Source organism: Heptranchias perlo, chromosome 16 (assembly GCF_035084215.1).
Source record: "Heptranchias perlo isolate sHepPer1 chromosome 16, sHepPer1.hap1, whole genome shotgun sequence".
NCBI classification, from domain to species: domain Eukaryota; kingdom Metazoa; phylum Chordata; class Chondrichthyes; order Hexanchiformes; family Hexanchidae; genus Heptranchias; species Heptranchias perlo.
In genome coordinates, this window is record NC_090340.1 from 10896347 (window position 1) to 10917857 (window position 21511).

The window sequence follows — 21511 nt, forward strand, 5'->3', positions numbered from 1 at the left end:
ATGAATAAAGTATATTTTTTGAAAAAAAAATCACTTCATTTCAGAAGCAATTCGATGTAGGTGAAGTGCTTTGAAATGTTGCTGACAGATGTGATAAGGCACTATATAAACACAACTTTTTTTTAATGATATGGCTGTGGTAGATTACATTATCCAGTGCAGTGCTTGACCTGAGAGCCCTCGATGCTGACACTGGCTCTAAACGAGGAAGTGAAATGCATTTTTACTGTCACGAACTGTCAGGCTTCAAACTCGATTACAAGGGCCTAAGTCGTTCGACATGGAAAAGGAAACGGTGGTTATCATTTGAAAAAGGTTAGCTGATGATCTGGAAATGGTCCTAAAACAATTAAACGGTCGCAATAAGAAGCTTCCTACTCCAATCAGCTACGGAGCGTGGGAGAGTCAGATAGATCTTGGCAGTCCCACCCCTTCCCATCGAGTCTCGGGCCCGGTGGCCCCAATCCTCAGAGGGCTGTAATGAAATCTACCCCAGCGACCTGTCCCCCCACTCCCGCCCCATTACAAGGGATTAGTACCTGCATTACATTGAATACTGTAACAGATGTAAACTACATGCAGCTGCACTCTATATATAGCTGTACATTATTGCTACCACAACACAGACAGACACACCAGCCAAGCCAGCAAATGGAAGTACAGCAGCTCTTCACATATGTGCTTACAAAGCTCCCCCGGTGGCTCATTTGGTGAAGGCAGTGTGTAACTGAGTCAAACAGACCAGGAGGTCCCTCTTTTGATTCCTCGGTCTGTACCGTGCTAGAGGGATGCTACGATTGTCTTCAGCGCCTCCTGGGCTAGGGAGGGGAAAAATAAATCAGCCGGCTTCCCATTTCCGACTGCCTCCAAGCGACCTCCGCTGGGAAGTGCGCGTGCGTGGACATTGAGCGAGGAGAGGATCAGGCATTGTTGCGACGCCCTCCATGATCGAATAGGCAGTGGACACTCACTACCTCGGCTCATAGATGACGAACGTCAGCTTAGGCAAGGTACCAGAGGGCAACCGGTATGGGTGGAACTGTACTCTGGCAAGAGTCCATGCCTTCAAGAGAGGAAGCACCATTGGCAGCCGTGCCTTTAGCCATCTGGACCCTAAGCTTTAGAATTCCCTCCCTGAGCCCCTCCACCTCTTCCCCAGTCCTGTAAGAGCCTCCTTAGAACTCACCTTTCCTAATATTTCCATCTTTGGCTTGGTGTCAATTTTATTTGATTACACCTCTGTGAAGCGCATTGGGAGATTTTTCGATGTTACAGGCGCTATATAAATGCAAGTTGTTGTTGCTTAACCACCGAGCCCAAATTTGTCCCCATCTGATGTCCACACACGAGCACTTTCAGCAAGGTTCGTGGACAGTGACCAGGACTGAGAGAATTGGTTGCTTTCCCCTCCCTAACCTAGGAGTACTGAGAGAAAAAGAACAAACTTTCATTTATATGGGGCTTTTGGAAATACGGCACCTCCGACAATACAGCACTCCTTCAGTACTGCACTGAAGTGTCGGCTTCAAGTCTCTGGAGTGGGACTTGAGCCTCCAATCTGCCCAACCTCAGAGCAGCTGACTTAGTACAGACCAGGGATCGAGCCAGGGCCTGTAAGGCTCCATTACTCACTATCTCAGTTAGCTGAGACAGCAGGGAGCCATCTTAAAATCTTTTAATTGACTACATGTGTAGTCTATTAATGATCACCATTAAGCAATATTGCAACCACTGTCCCCTACACAGTCGGGTCATGGAACAAGGATGCGATTCAATTGTACGTTACGAATCACAGTAGAGCCTTGTGCAGCCCAGAGAAGCCTCTATGTGTGTGCTTTTTTTTCCCTATCTTCTCTCCCTTCTTTGTACAAGGCCTCACTGTGACTGGAAACCTATTCAAAGTCTTCTTAATGAGCCTCTGACTATAAGACACAACACCACAGGCAAACATTCATCAGCTCACCAAGGTAGAGAAGGGACGGAGGAGGGTGGGTTCCTTTGACCTGCCAATACCGACAGTGATGCAATAAAAAAAATCCTTCACTCTGCTAATGGGGAATAACAACATCTTGTATTTATATAGCGCCTTTAACATAATCTAACATCCCAAGATGCTTCATAGGACAAAATTTGACACCAAGCCACAAAAGGAGATATTAGAGGACAGGTGACCAAAAGCTTTGTCAAAGAGGTAGGTTTTAAGGGGACAGAGGCTGAGAAGTTTAGAGCTTAGGTTCCAGGCAGTTGAAAGCAAAGCCTCCAATAGTGGAGCAGAGGAAATCGGGGATGCGCAAGAGGTCAGAATTGGAGGAGTGCCGAGATCTCGGAGGGTTGGAGGAGGTTACAGACAGAGAGAGAGAGAGAGAGGGAGAGGGAGAGCGAGAGCGAGAAAGAAACCATGGAGGGATTTGAAAATCAAGGATAAGAATTATAAAATCGAGGCATGAGTCCAGATTTCAGTCCCCCTTGAGTGACCCCCAGGTTGACTTGAAGTGTGTTCAGTAAGATGCGAAAGAGTTATGCTAATCCTTATAAATCACTGGTTAGGCCCCAGCTGGAGTATTGTGTCCAATTCTGGGCACCACACTTTAGTAATGAAGTCAAGGCCTTGGAGAGGGTGCAAAGGAGATTTACTAGAATGATACCAGGAATGAGGGACTTGAGAGACTGGAGAAGCTGGGATTGCTCTCCTTAGAGCAGAGACGATGAAGGGGAGATTTAATAAAGGTGTTCAAATTTATGAGGGGTTTTGATAGAGTAAATAAGGAGAAACCGTTTCCACTGGCAAGTGGGTCGGTAACGAGAGGACACCAGCAAGTTCTTATGATCTAGAATGCACTGCCTGAAAGGGTGGTGGAAGATGATTCAATAGTAACTTTCAAAAGGGAACTGGATAAGAACATAAGAAATAGGAGCAGGAGTAGGCCGCCTGCTCCGCCATTCAATAAGATCATGGCTGATCTTCGACCTCAACTCCACTTTCCCGCCCGATCCCCCTATCCCTTGATTCCCTTAGAATCCAAAGGTCTATCCATCTCAGCCTTGAATATACTCAATGACTCAGCATCCACAGCCCTCTGGGGTAGAGAATTCCAAAGATTCACAACCCACGAAATGAAGAAATTCTTCCTTATCTCAGTGCGAAATGGCCGACCCTTTATCCTGCGACTATGCCCCCTAGTTCTAGACTCTCCAGCCTGGGGAAACAACCTCAGCGTCCATCCTGTCATGCCCCCTCAGAATCTTGTATGTTTCAATGATAAGAACATATATACTTGAAAAGGAAAAATTTGCAGGGATATGGGGAAAGAGCAAGGGATGGGTCTAATTGGATAGCTCTTTCGAAAAGCCGGCATAGGCACGATGGACCGAATGGCCTTCTTCTGCGCGATGTAATTCTATGAAGTACCTTTGAAAGGCGGGGAGGGGAGGGCTGCTGGTTAGGATGTGCACCCCTGTCCACCTTTGAATGGGACAGTCCTGTTTTTGGATACCTGGCAAATTGAAAACCAGAGGGGGAAAGTCCAGCTTTCGATCAGAGCCGTTTAAAAATCCCCGTGTATAGGCACTAGCCAGAATCGTTTTGCGTTCCCGAGTGCGAGACTGGACCTGTATCGTGTACTTGTGTACACGAGCCACATTTTGTTGGCTGTGCCCCACTTGTCTCTATTTTGCGACATAGTTTCTCCCTCTCTGTTCTCTTCCCCTCCCAGGAAAACATATGGAAATGGAAGGAGCTGCCCTGCCCCTTCGGTATGCATCCCGATGGGATGTTTGTGACACGTGCACCAGCATCCAATGCATGTGCAGGATCTTGGCCATTCTTTATGTGTGAGCCGAAAGGGTGAGTGCTGGCACTTTCAACCCAGAGAGTCAGCACGGCCGGACCTGATCCCGACCCCCACACCCACACCCAGAGAGTCAGCACGGCCGGACCTGATCCCGACCCCCACACCCACAAACTGACACCCAGAGAGTCAGCACGGCCGGACCTGATCCCGATCCCCACACCCACACCCAGAGAGTCAGCACGGCCGGACCTGGTCCCGACCCCCACACCCACACCCAGAGAGTCAGCACGGCCGGACCTGATCCCGACCCCCACACCCACACCCAGAGAGTCAGCACGGCCGGACCTGATCCCGACCCCCACACCCACACCCAGAGAGTCAGCACGGCCGGACCTGATCCCGACCCCCACACCCACACCCAGAGAGTCAGCACGGCCGGACCTGGTCCCGACCCCCACACCCACAAACTTTCAAGCAGCAATCACTCGACAGCAATCAGGGGCAGGAATATGGCTGATTTTTCCTCCAGAGGCACTTTTAATGGAAGAGCGGGGGGGGGGGGGGGGGGGGGGAAGGAAAAAGAGCGAGGGGGGGGGGGGGGGGGGGGAAGGAAAAAGAGCGAGGGGGGGGGGGGGGGGGGAAGGAAAAAGAGCGAGGGGGGGAAGGAAAAGAGCGAGGGGGGGGGGGGAAAAGAGCGAGGGGGGGGGGGGGAAAAGAGCGAGGGGGGGGGGGGGAAAAGAGCGAGGGGGGGGGGGGAAAAGAGCGAGGGGGGGGGGGAAAAGAGCGAGGGGGGGGGGGAAAAGAGCGAGGGGGGGGGGGGAAAAGAGCGAGGGGGGGGGGGAAAAAGAGCGAGGGGGGGGGGGGAAAAGAGCGAGGGGGGGGGGGGGAAAAGAGCGAGGGGGGGGGGGGAAAAGAGCGAGGGGGGGGGGGAAAAGAGCGAGGGGGGGGGGGAAAAAGAGCGAGGGGGGGGGGGGAAAAGAGCGAGGGGGGGGGGGGAAAAGAGCGAGGGGGGGGGGGGGGAAAAGAGCGAGGGGGGGGGGGGAAAAGAGCGAGGGGGGGGGGGAAAAGAGCGAGGGGGGGGGGGAAAAGAGCGAGGGGGGGGGGGAAAAGAGCGAGGGGGGGGGGGGGAAAAGAGCGAGGGGGGGGGGGGAAAAGAGCGAGGGGGGGGGGGGAAAAGAGCGAGGGGGGGGGGGGAAAGAGCGAGGGGGGGGGGGGGAAAAGAGCGAGGGGGGGGGGGGAAAAGAGCGAGGGGGGGGGGGGAAAAGAGCGAGGGGGGGGGGGAAAAGAGCGAGGGGGGGGGGGGAAAAGAGCGAGGGGGGGGGGAAAAGAGCGAGGGGGGGGGAAAAGAGCGAGGGGGGGGGGAAAAGAGCGAGGGGGGGGGGAAAAGAGCGAGGGGGGGGGGAAAAGAGCGAGGGGGGGGGGAAAAGAGCGAGGGGGGGGGAAAAGAGCGAGGGGGGGGGAAAAGAGCGAGGGGGGGGGAAAAGAGCGAGGGGGGGGGAAAAGAGCGAGGGGGGGGGGAAAAGAGCGAGGGGGGGGGAAAAGAGCGAGGGGGGGGGAAAAGAGCGAGGGGGGGGGAAAAGAGCGAGGGGGGGGGAAAAGAGCGAGGGGGGGGGGAAAAGAGCGAGGGGGGGGGAAAAGAGCGAGGGGGGGGGGAAAAGAGCGAGGGGGGGGGGGGGAAAAGAGCGAGGGGGGGGGGAAAAGAGCGAGGGGGGGGGAAAAGAGCGAGGGGGGGGGAAAAGAGCGAGGGGGGGGGAAAAGAGCGAGGGGGGGGGAAAAGAGCGAGGGGGGGGGGAAAAGAGCGAGGGGGGGGGGAAAAGAGCGAGGGGGGGGGGGAAAGAGCGAGGGGGGGGGGAAAGAGCGAGGGGGGGGGGGGGGAAAGAGCGAGGGGGGGGGGGAAAGAGCGAGGGGGGGGGGGGGAAAGAGCGAGGGGGGGGGGGGAAAGAGCGAGGGGGGGGGGGGAAAGAGCGAGGGGGGGGGGGGAAAGAGCGAGGGGGGGGGGGGAAAGAGCGAGGGGGGGGGGGGAAAGAGCGAGGGGGGGGGGGAAAGAGCGAGGGGGGGGGGAAAGAGCGAGGGGGGGGGGGAAAGAGCGAGGGGGGGGGGAAAGAGCGAGGGGGGGGGGAAAGAGCGAGGGGGGGGGGGAAAGAGCGAGGGGGGGGGGAAAGAGCGAGGGGGGGGGGGAAAGAGCGAGGGGGGGGGGGGAAAGAGCGAGGGGGGGGGGAAAGAGCGAGGGGGGGGGAAAGAGCGAGGGGGGGGGGGAAAGAGCGAGGGGGGGGGGAAAGAGCGAGGGGGGGGGGGGAAAGAGCGAGGGGGGGGGGGAAAGAGCGAGGGGGGGGGGGAAAGAGCGAGGGGGGGGGGGGAAAGAGCGAGGGGGGGGGGGGAAAGAGCGAGGGGGGGGGGGAAAAGAGCGAGGGGGTGGGGGAAAAGAGCGAGGGGGTGGGGGAAAAGAGCGAGGGGGTGGGGGAAAAGAGCGAGGGGGTGGGGGAAAAGAGCGAGGGGGTGGGGGAAAAGAGCGAGGGGGTGGGGGAAAAGAGCGAGGGGGTGGGGGAAAAGAGCGAGGGGGGGGGGGAAAAAGAGCGAGGGGGGGGGGGGGGGGGGGAAGAGCATGTGGAAGCAGGAAAAACAAAAAGGGTCATTACATCACAGAAAGTTGCCCTGTCTCAGTACCAGTTCTCCAATTGGAGTTGTTTAATCCCATCTCCATGCTGTTTCCCTGTATCCTTTTACATTCTTCCTTTTCGAATACTTACCAATTCCCTTGAGAATGATGCTGCAGTCAGTGCCTCAATAGCACCTTGTGGTGAAGCAATCCACATTCTAAGATCCTGCTGTGTGAAAACATTTGTGCTATCTCCCCCTGATTCTTTTAGTCATAATCATCAAGTTAGATAAATAGACAAATAAAGAATTTGGCCAAACACAGGATTCAGGCTTCTGTGTAACTTGACCTCATTCTGTTACATGTCTCAGTTACCGGGACACACACCATGTGCTCACTACTGGGTCAATGCTAAGGACTGGATGACTAATTTTATTAAACTCGCTGATTATCGAACTAGCTGTCAGTTGTGGCTCAGCGGTAGCATCTCGCCCGAGTCAGAAGGTGGTGGGTTCAAGCCTGAAGACTTGAGCACAAAATCCAGGCTGACATATCAGCCTTTCGGACAAGATGTTAAACTGGAGGCCCCCCATCTGCCCCCACCTGTGGACGGAAAAGATCCATCGGCATTATTCAAAGACAACCAGGGGAGTACACTTGGTGTCCTGGCGAACATTTATTCCTCAACCACTATCACGTGGAAAAAACAGATTATCTGGTCATTTATTTCATTGCTTTTTATGGGAGCTTGCTGTGTGTAATTTGGCTTTCCTACATTACAACAGTGACTACACTTCAAAAATATTTCATTGCCTGTAAAGCGCTTTGGGAAATCCTGAGGTGTTGACAGACACTGTATAAATGCAAGTTCTTGTTTAAGTAACAATATTTAGAGGTGCCTTTTGGCTGAATGATGACTTTTTTTGTTGAGATTGCAAAACATACTGCTTCCTTTAATTCCCAGATCTCTCCTGACTGACCTGGATGCTCAGACTAATCCACATACAGTGCAGAAATTGTGTCACTGTGTTAACTGAGGCTTAGTGTTGGGCAGGAGGCGGAGCTTTACTCCAATCCCCCCGACTCGCTTACAGACGTCCAATGTGAGCGCAGTTAACTTTTATCATTTGTCGGTGATCATTTCCCCAACTGGATAGGCTGGCTGTGCTTCACAATCTCTCTGGAGTAATTCACAGCTTCAGCTGGCTCAGTGGAGCATTGTGTTGCATTAGTGCCTCCCTCCTATTGCTCCCCAGATGGAGTCTCGATGGTCAGATCGAGGGCACTGACCTGATGTCTCACATTCCTACTAACTCTCCTGTAGTCTGGGAAATCGCAAGCTCCCGCCCTCCCACTCACCGATTGCTCTCTCCAGCACGCATGTGAGCGATGTCAGTAATTCCCACTCTTTTTCTTGCTTTCTTTCACTAAGGCGTTAATAGAGGGCTTTCTCCGTCACTAGGAATGCTGGGATAGCACAGCCTCCATCGCTGCCTCTTGCTTCCTCTCACTCTCCAGCGAGAGCAAACATTGGCAAGTTCCAGAGTCAGGTAACCTCATTTTTGATTTACCCACCAGAGCAAATAGTTTCTCTGTATCTACCCTATCAAATCCATTTTAACATTTTAAACACCTCAATCAGATCACCACTCAATCTTCTACACCCAAGGGAATACAAGCCAAGTTTATGCAACCTGCCCTCATAATTTAACCCTCCAAGCCTGTGTATCATTCTGGTGAATCTGCGCTGAACCCTCTCCAAGGCCAATATATCTTTCCTGAGGTGCAGTGCCCAAAACTGAACGCAGTATCCAGATGGGGTCTGACCAAGGCTCTGTACAACTCAAACATAACTTTCTTCCTTTCGTAATCCAGCCCCCTTTCAAATTAGAGTTAGGCCATTTAGGAGGGAAATCAGGAAGCACTTTTTCCACACGAAAAGTGGTCGAAATCTGGAATTCTCTCCCCCAAAAGGCTGTGGATGCTGGGACAATTGGAGCTTTCATGACGGAGATCGATAGATTTTTGTTAGGTCAAGTTATCAAGGGATTATGGAGCAAAGGAGGATAAATGGAGTTGAGGTACAATGGTGAGCCGTGATCTAATTAAATGCGGAGCAGGCTCAAGGGGCTTAAATGACCTCCTCCTGTTCCTATGAATGGATGTGGAGATGCCGGTGATGGACTGGGGTTGACAATTGTAAACAATTTTACAACACCAAGTTATAGTCCAGCAATTTTATTTTAAATTCACAAGCTTTCGGAGATTTTCTCCTTCCTCAGGCAAACATTTGCCTGAGGAAGGAGAAAATCTCCGAAAGCTTGTGAATTTAAAATAAAATTGCTGGACTATAACTTGGTGTTGTAAAATTACCTATGAATGGAGATAGACCAATACAGAAACAGGGAAAAAAAAAAATCAGCCAAGATTCCTGCTCCCGATTGCAGTCCAGTGACCTTTGTAGGTCAGTGGGTGCGTGTGGACATTGGGTTAAGGGCAAGATCCAGCTCAGCCATGGTATCCCCAAGGGTCAAATAACCCACCAGCAGTCACTGTGCAGCTCGCACGTGGCAAATTGGAGCAGAGGATCTACCGATGTCTGTGGAACTGCATCCCAACAAGGGTCAGCACCTCCAGGAGAATAGGAGAAAAAAATATTCACAATGTAATCTGCCGTCACATAACAATAGTCAGGCTCTGTTGTCACTTGAAGGTAAACACCAAGGAAGAGAAAGCAAGTCATCCAAAATGATCTGTATTTTACAAGTGTAACTACCTGCCAATTCAGCCTAGAGTAAATTGACCAATGCAGATCTCTTGATGCGGTTGCTAAGAGTCATGCATTAAGCACCCGATTCACGCATACATCTAGAGAACAACAGAAGCTTGGTGCAGTTGCCTTTCAAACAGCTTGACCTACTTTCTCATGGACTGTTGCTTTTATGGCTTTGTGCAGTGTAAACAGTGCGACAATAATCACACACATCTGGCACTGATTTCAGACACACCCTTGGCAGAGGCCAAGAATGTGGAAAAAATAGCAGCTGAAGATAAAAGAGGGTGGAGATTTCCGTTGGATTTGGAGCGATTTCAACAGAAGATTTGCTGACCAACACTTCAGAATTATACAATGTCCCAGTGCAGAAACGCACCACCTGACCAACCAAGTATGATCTGGTGTTTGTCAGCCATGGCCCAGTGGTAGCCTCTCATATCTGAGTCAGAAGGTGGTGGGTTCATGCTCCACTCTCGAGAATTGAGCACATAATCCAGGCTGACACTCATGTGCAGTACTGAGGGAGTAGCTGTGTTGTTGGAAGGTGCCGTCTTTTGGATGAGACTTTAAACCCCATGGCACTATTCGAAGAAGAGCAGGGGAGTTCTCCCCGGTATCCTGGCCAATATTTATCCCTCAACCAACATTGCTAAATAAAAAATCAAATTATCTGGTCATTATCACATTGCAGTTTGTGGGATCTTGCTGTGCGCAAATTGGCTGCTGCATTTAATTACATCAGTGACTACACTTTAAAAGTACTTAATGGGCTGTAAAGAGCTTGAGGTCCTGAGGTCGTGAAAGACACTTTGTAAATGCAAGTTTGTTTGTTCTTATTTCTTTCTTCTTTGAGCCACATGGTTTAATCTCACTCCCCTGTTTGCTCCCAACTCCCCATTTAATATTCCTCTTTTTCAAGCAACTCCTTTCTGGAAGAATTTATGGACACCACTTGTGGCAGATAATTCCACATTCTAACCACTCTCTGTGTAAATAAATGTTTTCTAACCTTTCCTCCTATTAAATTTCTTTTGTAATTATCTTAAATTTGTGCTCTCTCGCTGCTGTCTAACTAACCAGTGGAAACAATCTATCATTATTCACCTTATCATAACCAGTCATAATCTTGAAGGCCTCGGTCAGGTCACCCCTCAACCACTATTGAAAAGAACCCTAATTTCTCAAGCCTCTCCTCATAACTGCAGCCCCTCATCTCTGGTAAAATCCGAGTGATGTCTACACTGCACCTTCTCCATTGTTTTTAATATCAACTGTACACGGAACTCCAACAGCAGCCTAACTAAGATCGTGTACAAGTTCAATGCTTTGGAGATATCGCCACAGAACACAAATGACTCTAAAAGGATCCATAAGTTTCTGTTTTTTTTCCACATATACACATTAGCTGATCTTCTGAGGGGTTGCTCAGATTTTGTTAGATGTAGAAGATTCCATGGCACTATTATGAAGAAGAGCAGAGGAATTCTCCTGGTGTCCTGGCCAATATTTATCCCTCAACCAACACTACCAAAAACATATTTGCTGATCATTTATCTCATTTGCTGTGCATGTTTTGGCTGCTGCGTTAACCCACATAACAACAGTGCCTACTCCACAAAAGTATTTCATTGGCTGTGATGCCCTTTGGGACATCCTGAGGACATGAAAGGCACTGTAGAAATGCAAGTTCCTTCTTTTCTTTCTTTTATGATATCTGTGTGTGATACTCTCATTGAGAGGCATGGCACCCATAAAACCAGATTTAATTTCTTCCCAAGTCAGACAGCAATTCTTGAATTCTCAACACGTTCTTGGTAACCGATGTGACTGGCCAGGCCCTCCGAGATCCCAACGTGCACTGACGTTAGATCTCCATGCCATAACCTGTACCGATGAATCCTCTGTCCCACTCCTACATTCTTCTGGTCCAGCTGTATACAACCATATGGAACCCAGAATTCAAGGAGGTTTCCACTCGCAGCCTCCACCCCGCCCCACCCCCCCTCAGAAGGTCCACTCCATTTCAATCTCTCCCTCCCAACCTGAAAAGAAGCTTAGGGTCAACACCAAACCAAGCCGCTCCCTTCTGCCATCAGAGACTACACACCCACTGACCCATCTTGTCTGCTCAATTCAACTCAAAGCAAGGAAAGCCCTGGTCCTATCAATATGCAGTCTACCAAAATGTATTGAAGTTTTGCAAGGTCCTGTGCATATTTCTGCAGTAGGTATCCATCACCCAAGAGATCAGAACGTTTGTGGAATTCGACCAGTTTTTAAATTATCCCTCTTTAGGCTTGAACACAAACATGCACTGTCCTGGTCAGCAGAGAGCAGTCCAGGTGAGATTGAAATGACAAGTACCTCAGCTTATCATCAGTTGTGATGTGGAGATGCCGGTGATGGACTGGGGTTGACAATTGTAAACAATTTTACAACACCAAGTTATAGTCCAGCAATTTTATTTTAAATTCACAAGCTTTCGGAGGCTTCCTCCTTCGTCAGGTAAACATTTACCTGACGAAGGAGGAAGCCTCCGAAAGCTTGTGAATTTAAAATAAAATTGCTGGACTATAACTTGGTGTTGTAAAATTGTTTACAATTATCATCAGTTGGGTAGTGGACTAAATAATAGTGTCCATTACAGAACTAGACATACTCAATCTACCAGTAACACGCTGCTGTGAAGCTCTGCCTCGCTATGATGTGGCATCCACACACATGGACGACCTGTAACACCCCCTCTACCTTTCACAAACCATTAAAGGGACAACATCTCTCGAAGGTGTTTGGGAATCCCCTTTAAATTTCCAATAATACAGAAGCGGGTGTACTTTACAGTGACAGTAATGCTACACCAAGGTAACAGGTTCCATATTAAATAATCTCAGTATTCTGATCACTACACAGACCTCAGATTCAATCTGATGATTCATTATTACTCCCAGGTATCCACTGTATAAACCATCTGAACCCCTCGATTAGATTCCAGCCTGTAACTCACTCCATTATTCGATGTAGAAGCCCCTGTGGTTTGGGAAGTATTCAGAGACTGATCGTTAACCCTGCTGGTTGATCAACTCTGGAGATGAATGACTTTCCCCAGCGGGACTCGAGACACCAAATTTCCTGAATAAGCTTGCTGTGCCCTCCGTTCCCAGATGAGACATTCACAACCGTTTACGCGGCGAGCAGACTAGAACTCAAGCGTTTCCTACCTCGTGTGTTTGTCGCCATGTCTGCCACTTTTTGGAAGGCATCCAAGAACGCGGCGGCCGCCAGCACGGTGGTCCTGTAGCAAAGAGGGAGGCGAGAACGGTATTAGAAAGCCTGTACAGGTGTGGGAGTCAAGTGAGGACTGAATCAGGCTGGGCTGGGCTGTGATGCACTCCCTCGAGATTTAGCCAGGTAGGGGACCGAGCTGGGAACCGGGGAATGCCGATTTGCCCAGTCCACAGGCCGAGCTGGGAACCGGGGAATGCCGATTTGCCCAGTCCACAGGCCGAGCTGGGAAGTGGGGAATGCCGATTTACCCAGTCCACTGGCCGAGCTGGGAAGTGGGGAATGCCGATTTACCCAGTCCACTGGCCGAGCTGGGAAGTGGGGAATGCCGATTTACCCAGTCCACAGGCCGAGCTGGGAACCGGGGAATGCCGATTTGCCCAGTCCACAGGCCGAGCTGGGAAGTGGGGAATGCCGATTTGCCCAGTCCACAGGCCGAGCTGGGAAGTGGGGAATGCCGATTTACCCAGTCCACAGGCCGAGCTGGGAAGTGGGGAATGCCGATTTGCCCAGTCCACAGGCCGAGCTGGGAACCGGGGAATGCCGATTTGCCCAGTCCACAGGCCGAGCTGGGAACCGGGGAATGCCGATTTGCCCAGTCCACAGGCCGAGCTGGGAACCGGGGAATGCCGATTTGCCCAGTCCACAGGCCGAGCTGGGAACCGGGGAATGCCGATTTGCCCAGTCCACAGGCCGAGCTGGGAACCACACAGACTCACAGGTAGAACCTGGAGGCCGAAGAGGGGAGCAAAATGGTGGTGGCCCTCCAAAGCCACGTTGTCCGACCTCAAAATGATTGGGGAGAGGCTGAAGGCCCCGGACCCTTCCCACTGGCGCCACCACTGCCCTCCCCATCAAAGACACCAACTTGCAGAAAAGATTGGGGGAGCAGGATTGCATGTGAGGCCAGCTTCAACACTTCAGATGGACAGTTCTGGTTCAGTGGCACTGCACACGTGCTTTCAAATCAGCAGATCCATACAATTGCATTTGCCTCACTTGGGGTGGGCTTTGTGTCGGGACTTGCTGGCCAGAGGCCCACTTGGCTGCGCCTCTTGCAGCTAAGTCAGCGGAGTGAAATCATCCGCACACCTGGCAACTGACTAGCGACTTCCTGATGCAGCTGCATCGAAGGCAGACTAGCAAGCTGTCGGCTGACAAGTTCAGGCAAGAAGGCTACCCCAAGTGATGTCAAGGCTATCAGCTCAGACTGGGGCTACACTGAGCTGCTCAGTATTAACACTGGGGGAGTTCCACCCCCACCTTCCCCTAAGCAAGCATCTATGATCCCCATGACTGAATAGCTCATCAACACTTAGTGGCACATGTGTGTGGGCTGGGGTTGCCAACCCTCCAGGATTGCCCTGGAATCTCCAGGAATTCTGGACTAATCTGCAGGAATTCAAGATTAATCTCCAGGACACTGCTGCGAGCAACTCGGAGAGGGGGGGGGGAAATAAAATCATAGGGGCATTAAAAAAAATTGTATTTTTTCAAAAAATTTCTTTGAAAACCTTTGTTTATTCATTATAAAAGTATTGGACATGGGAAAAAAGATTGTTTGATTGACAGTCAAGAATCATCCAATTGTGTAATGAAGAGTCTGTTCACTTTCCGATTGGCACAGCATCATGCATGTCGGTGACCAATAACGAGTGTGGGGACGTGGTTGGAGGCAGGAGATCATGTGATGAAGCCTCCAGGAATTTGTCCAACCAGAGTTGGCAACTCTGGTGCAGGCTCCCACATGAAGAATGGCCACTGGGCCCATGAGATTGGACCCCAGCAAGTCAACAACTTCAGGATAACAAGGAGAAAATTAACAGGACAAAAACCATGTAAAAGTCACTCTCAGTCATAGGGCCACAGATGCTGAATCGATTGAGGTGTTTAAAAAGGAGATAAACACTTCCTTGTAGAAGAAAGGTAAGTATTGAGGAATATTTAACAATTGACAAATTATTAATAGCTAATAAAATGACAGAGCAGGTTTGCGGCCCAGTTGGCCGCTCCTATATATACAATAAGCTAAAACCAACGAGAGGTCAAGGAACAGTCAAAATGAGGCGGAGTTAAGGCCATGAGAGTCTCGTGATGTGATGGGTTCACAGTGATTCTCAGGAGTGTATAAAAGGAATTATTTTGTAACTGGGATATTAAATGATAAGGTTATTCAAACCACAGTGAACACTAGGCTGGGATTACATGACCACAAGGTGACAGTCTGTGGTAATATATGGCTTCATTATGTTGTGTAAGTGCTTAATTCCTTCAGAAAATGAAAGAGAATTCTTTCAAGGGAATGAAAGGACAGGGTTTAGGGCACTGAGTTCTCACTTAAGGCAAATGCGTGTTTAAATGTAATGGCCCTCAGTGGAGCTTGGCTCAGGCTGTGTGGATTACTTCTTCCCTATTCTCTTTGGGGGTCAAGATTTCACTTGACCCCTTGTCCACTTTACCTGAGCTGGGAGTGGAGTTTGGCAGCCTTGGCATTGAAGTCCTCCCAGATTGGGTACGATCCCTACAGGAAGCAAAGAGCAAAATTACACACTGTTAGCAGAAGATGAATTGATTGTCTGAAAAAAAAACAGGTCTTTTCAGCTAAATATTACCCTCTAAATAGAGGCTTTAAAAGAAAAACATGGTAATACTGATCAGGGATAACAAGAGCGAGCATGAGAGAAAAAAAAAGAGGAAGAGAAAAAGAGAGAGAGAGAGAGAAAGAGAGAGAGAAAGAAAAAGAGAAAGAGAAAGAGAAAAAAGAGAGAAAAAAAAAAGATGGACCCTTTTGCTGCTCCACAGTACCATCCCCATAGGTTGGCACTGCACCATGTGTAGCAGGAGGTGCAGTTGGGTTGAAGGCCCTAGTTGACAGGTACTGTCACTGGATATTCCAGCCTTATTCTGCATGATAGCTGCAGATGTTGTCGCTGTAGATAGGGCAGCTCTGCACGTGGCTCACCGCTGACCCAGACCCTGTGAAGGCAGTTCCCCACGGTCGTAGCCAGGCAGGTGCCAGTGTCTGTAGATATGGCTTCGCCGGCCAAGATGCCAGTCAGGCTACACTGGCTGTTGATCGCCCCATCGTGCAGAACCAATGAAAGCAGAACATACTGTGACTGGGATGCTTCTAAAAAAACCATCCAGCACTACAGTTAGTCAGGCCTTCTCGTATCAGTGCAGCAACATTGAGTCTGTTGTCATGGTGTGATTCGGAGCCGCTGCATACAATTTTCCTCTGCCAAAGCGAGGGATGCTCCCTGTGACAAATATGAAGCAGTTCTGCCTTGTTTTGGTCTGGTATCTGTCCCTTTAAATCAGGCTTTGCATGTGAAAGTTTTCTTTTTAAAAAAAGACACCTTAGGGGTAACTTTAACACTCCAGGACAAGCGGAACGGGATTGATAATTTTAAAATGGGAAACCCAAATCCAACTCTGCTCCAACACGCCCACTTCTAGTTTTAACAGAGGCAGGTTGGGGGGGGGCCAGGCGACTAACCTGCTCTCTGAAGGCGGGTGCATCATTAAAATATTTCAAAGAGGCTGCTTGCCTCAAATTTTATCTCTGTCACATTTATCTCCTGGAGGCCGGGTTTCCTGGGCCTCAGGAAACCCGGTAACTGAAGGGAGGCGAGAACGGCTGGATGGAACAGGTACCTGCCTTTCCAGCACTGCTTGTGGGCCAGGAGGAGCAGGAGTGCTTCTCCCCGGCCCCCCAAACTACCCTGTAAACCACTCAATCGGCCGAACCCCTCCCCCCACTGCGATCGGATGCCCCACCATGATCAGAGAGACCCCCCCCACCCACCCCCCGGCTGTCTGACACTCGATGTCCAACTGCGTTCCCCCCCCCCCCCCCCCCTCCCAATGTCTGACTCATCTTCCTCCCTCCCTCCTTCCACTCCCCAGCTGCGGCCTGGTGCCTCAGGCCTAACCGCCTGATAGTCAGCAAGCCTCTCAATTTGGCTGGCTGTGGTTGGGAAACTGATTCAGAAGATTTAAATGAGGTCCTGCCGTTAAATTCGGCAGGGCCGTGTTTCCTGGCCGCTAAACCTCCCCTGCCCCCGGTATATATCGGGGCCATTGTGTCATTCTTTCTCTTCTGTGCTTCTTATCAACTCTTGTTCTCTCACTCTCTCTTCAATGTGTTTAAACAAGCGTAACTCAAACCACTTTTCTGAGATCTTGTGCTGGGCAATTTTGTATCTACGGTAAATGATTCAATTGTCTGAAATTTCGCTTCAGACCTGTGTGTGGCCCAAGAATCCTACTGCAGCTTCCGCTGTTACACTTTGCGGTCTTTTCCACCTTTCTTTCTGCTAGATCTTTTGTGTCTCATGACTTAGGTGAGTCCCAACTCCCAACGGGCTTCCTATCTTGATAAAACATTCCATAACACACCCAAGACAATGAACAGACAACCCTGGTGTGTCGATTATTTTTAAGGTACTGGAATTTTTCCGATGCCTTCACAAGATCCATCATTACCAGACTGCCATTGACGTTCAAATTCATTAAATAAACAATGAACAAGCAAATACATCACAATATAAAATATTTATATATTTACAGTAGAAATTTTATCAAACATCTCCTCTTAGGGAAAACAATAAAAAGCTGTGAATCTAAATGTCAACCTGTTTCTCTGTAAACAACTCTTGTATACACAGCTCCCCTCCTCCTATGTGTTCTAGCTATCCATCGTTCCATGCTCAATTCAACTCCACTCGAAGGACGGTTCTCTCTTTGCCGTATTTTTATAGTCAACAGGTGGCTAAGGCTTGTTAGACATTCATAACCTCATTAAAAAATTTAACAGGCTGCCATCAAGCAAGGAAGTTATACCAAACCTTTATAAAATACTGGTTAGGCCTCAGCTGGAGCATTGTGCCCAGTTCTGGGCACCACACTTTAGGAAGGATGTCAAGGCCTCAGCCAGGGTGTAGAGAAGATTTACTACAATAGTTCCAGGGATGAGGGACTTCAGTTATGTAGATAGACTGGAGAAGTAGGGATTGTTCTCCTTAGGGCAGAGAAGGTTAAGAGGAGATTTGATAGAGGTGTTCAAAATAACGAGGGGTTTTGACAGAGTAAATAAGGAGAAAGTGTTTCCACTGGCAGGAGGGTCGGTAACCAGAGGACACAGATTCAAGATACTTGGCAAAAAACCTAGGGGAAGATGAGGAGAATTTTTTTACGCAGCGAGCTGTTGTGATCTGGAATGCACTGCCTGAAAGGGTGGTGGAAGCAGATTCAATTGTAACTTTCAAAAGGGAATTGGATAAATACTTGAAAAGGAGAAATTTGCAGGGCAACGGGGAAAGAGCAGGGGAGTGGGACTAATCGGATAGCTCTTTCAAAGAGCCAGCAGAGGCACAATTGACCGAATGGCCTCTTTCTGTGCTGTATCATTCTATGGTTCATATGTAACTGGAGCAATCATGAAATCTGTATATATTTGAGAATTATGGTGTTCGACTTCCTCTCAAGCCTGTTACCAGGCAGACAATGACCAGGCTCATTGCAACATTGTAACAATATAGACTGAGGCTGCATGTAACATTTTTTTAAAACTTTCACGTAGGGTGCCTGATTTAAAGGGATATCTACTAGTCCAAAACTAGACATAACTGCTTTGTATTTGCCACACTCACTTCTGTCTGCAGATATAGGTGTAATAATATTGGCAGGTGGGCATAGAACAACCAACACCCAATACTAAATACCCACACTACCACCACCAACCGCCTAACTTCAACACCAACCACCAACACCCAATCCCAAACAAACACCATACCGCCAATACCAACCACCAATACCCAATACCAAACAAACACCATACCGCCAATACCAACCACCAATACCCAATACCAAACAAACACCATACCGCCAATACCAACCACCAATACCCAATACCAAACAAACACCATACCACCAATACCAACCACCAATACCCAATACCAAACAAACACCATACCAATACCAACCACCAATACCCAATACCAAACAAACACCATACCACCAATACCAACCACCAATACCCAATACCAAACAAACACCATACCAATACCAACCACCAATACCCAATACCAAACAAACACCATACCACCAATACCAATGTCTAACGTTCATACCAACCACCAGTGACAGTATCCAATCACCACTAATCATCTAACTCCCAACACCATCTTCACCCCGAGCTGGCATGTTGTAAAAATACTGAAACTCGCTGAGCAAATAAAATCTTCAGAAAGGAATCTGCAGCATTGACTGAGCTGTTAAGCGGTCGGTGGTGGTAGTGTGGGTATTTAGTGTTGGTGTTGGTGGTTGTTCTGTGCCCACCTGCCATTATTACTCCTATATCTGCAGACAGAAGTGAGTCTGCTGGAGCTGAACATTCCTCGGCAACACTTGAATTTTTGGAACAAGCAGTTTGTGGGCCTGGGCCTGTCCGGCGTGCTCCGTAAAGGACAATACCCCATTGACTTAGAGTTACCCAACTCACACTAATTAATAACTTCGTAAACACGTTATTACCGTCTGGGCAACTTAAAGGAGGAAACCTGTATTTACTTTATAAAGCATAATGTTAAGACATGTCACTCCTTTTTAGAGACTGAAGACTTTGCAGTTTCGAATAAGGAACATTTTGTGATCTCTCCTGATAGCTGGTTGGGTAAATGCACCGACCGGGTGTGGTACTGGGGTCATACAAACCAGGAAGGTCCCTGCTTTAATTCAGTCTGTGCTGAGTTTGCTGTATCTCACCCAGGGTAAAAGGAAAAGAACGAACTTGCATTTATATGGCATCTTTCACGATCTCAGGACGTCCCAAAGTGCTTTACAGGCAATTAATTACTTTTGAAGTGTAGTCACTGTTGTAATGTAGGAAATGCAGCAGCCACTTTGCACACAGCAAGATCCCACAAACAGCAATGTGATAAATGACCAGATCATCTGTTTTTTTTAGTGATGTTGGTTGAGTGATAAATGTTGGCCAGGACAACAGTGTGAACTCCCCTTGCTCTTCTTCGAATAGTGCCATGGGATCTTTTACGTCCAGAGAGGGCAGACGGGGCCTCGGTTTAACATCTCATCCAAAAGATGGCATCTCCGACAGTGTAGCACTCCCTCAGTACTGCACTGGGAGTGCCATTCTAGGTTATGTGCTCAAGTCTCTGGAATGGGACTTGAACTCATGACTTTCTGGCTCAAGAGGCTATCACTGATCCACGACTGACACCTATAATAGGGGGGCTACAGATGGTCTCTGGGTTAGAGAGGGGAAAATCAGCCATTGTCATTCCTCTGGAAATTACATGTGTGTGTGGGCATCGACTGAAAACGGGATTGGGATTGAAGGTGATGCCCGCCCTGACAAAAGAGTCTGCTGACAGTCACTGTCTGGGCTTACGGTATTGGAAGTTGCTTTGCGAGTGCCTGTGGAGCTGTACCACAACAAAGAGTCAGGGCCTCCATAAACAAAGAGGGAAATCTGGATGCGGGAGAGTAAGAATACGTTGTGGAAGAATGTGGGAACGCGGGGGACCGTGAGAACCTTCAGATTGCTTCATGCACCTCCTTTAGGCCATTTTTGTTTCTATAAAGTGGAATGGGTAGAGGCCTGAGAGCTGATGGTGTGCCGGCCTGTTCACTGCAGCGAGAGTGGCACAGGGAGGCCAAATGGACCACGGGGAAATTTCTTCTTATTTTCTCTTCAAGTATTAAATCGTCTGGTCTTCCATTGCCGAGAGGGCGGGTGGGAGGCCTGCCGTCTGGCCACCTTTGATTACCTACCAGCCCCCACCCCCATCTCTCTGTAGCCATTAGTCATGGGTCACCGACTGAACAGAGCCAGGATCAAACCTACCCCTCGGGTGTCAGCTCTAGCTCAGTGGTCTCTGAGTCAGAAGGCTGTGGGTTCGAGCCCCACTCGAGAGACTTGAACACATAATCTAGACTGATACCCCCAGTGCAGTACTGAGGGAGTGCTGCACTGTCAGAAGCGTCATCTTTTGAATGAGGCGTTAAACCGAGGCCCCGTCTGCCCTCTCAGGTGGATGTAAAAGATCCCATGGTATGAGTCGAGAAAGAACAGGGGAGTCCTATCCAATATTTATTCCTTAACCATCATCACTAAAACAGATTATCTGGTCATTTTCACATTGCTGTTTGTGGGATCTTGCTGTGCGCAAATTGGCTTCTGCGTTTCCTACATTACAACAGTGACTACACTTCAAAATTACTTCAATGGCTGTAAAGCAAATTTGGACATCCTGAGGTGGTGAAAGGTGCTGTATAAATGCAAGTCTTTCTTGCTCACTAAACATCCTCTTGTCAGGGGAGTTCTGGCCAATATTTATCCCTTAACCAACATCACTAAGACAGAATACCTAGTCATTATCAGTTTGCTGTTTGTGGGATCTTGCTGTGCGCAAATTGGCTCCCACGTTTCTCCCTCTCCTCAGCACCAAGCCCTAATGCTGAGCACCAGAATGCTGCCTAGAATGGAAAGGTTTCAAATCCTTATCAGGGGTAGGAACTAGCTGAGCCATTCAGACCAGGAAGTTCCCCGGATTGGTTACCCGGTCTTGAAGGGGTTGGCAGTTAGATCACTGTAATTTGCCTCAGCGCTTCTAGGCTGGCTGGGGAATAATCAGCCAATCTCGATCACCGGACAGCGACTCCTGCCGGGAAGTGGGCGTGGGTGGATGTCACCTGAGGACAGGGTTGGCCCAGCTGCCCCTTGTAGTCGAATAGCCTACTGAAACTCACCAAATGCATTGCTAATGGCACAGGGATGAGGTAGAGGAGGGAAACCCAGCAGCCGAGAACCCCAACTTTTAGCAAAAGAGGGGAAGGGGAGAGAAAGGAATAAAAAAAATCTCCCATAGCATGCACGAAATAACTGGCGTTGAAAGAAGAGGAAAGAGTTGAAAGATACAGTGAGAGTCTGAGAAGGGGCAGAGCTGAGGAGCGGTGCCAGGACACAGCCACAACTCCACAAGGAGTCCTTTCATCAAACACGACAAACAGCACGTTTCACTCCGATAGATAGACTCACGC

At 49.2% G+C, this 21511-nt stretch overlaps 1 protein-coding gene across 7 annotated transcripts in view; it reads right to left on the reverse strand.

The window, feature by feature from the left end:
* The window catches only part of LOC137333486 (protein MTSS 2-like), a 175412-nt gene that overhangs the window by 101450 nt on the left and 52451 nt on the right, over positions 1–21511 (reverse strand). For all 7 annotated transcript variants that reach the window (XM_067997652.1, XM_067997649.1, XM_067997647.1 and 4 more), the window contains exons 2-3: positions 14905–14966; positions 12382–12455 (exon numbers count right to left, since the gene is read on the reverse strand). In XM_067997652.1, coding sequence (XP_067853753.1) covers positions 12382–12455; positions 14905–14966 — 136 coding nt within the window. The remainder of the gene's footprint in view (positions 1–12381; positions 12456–14904; positions 14967–21511) is intronic.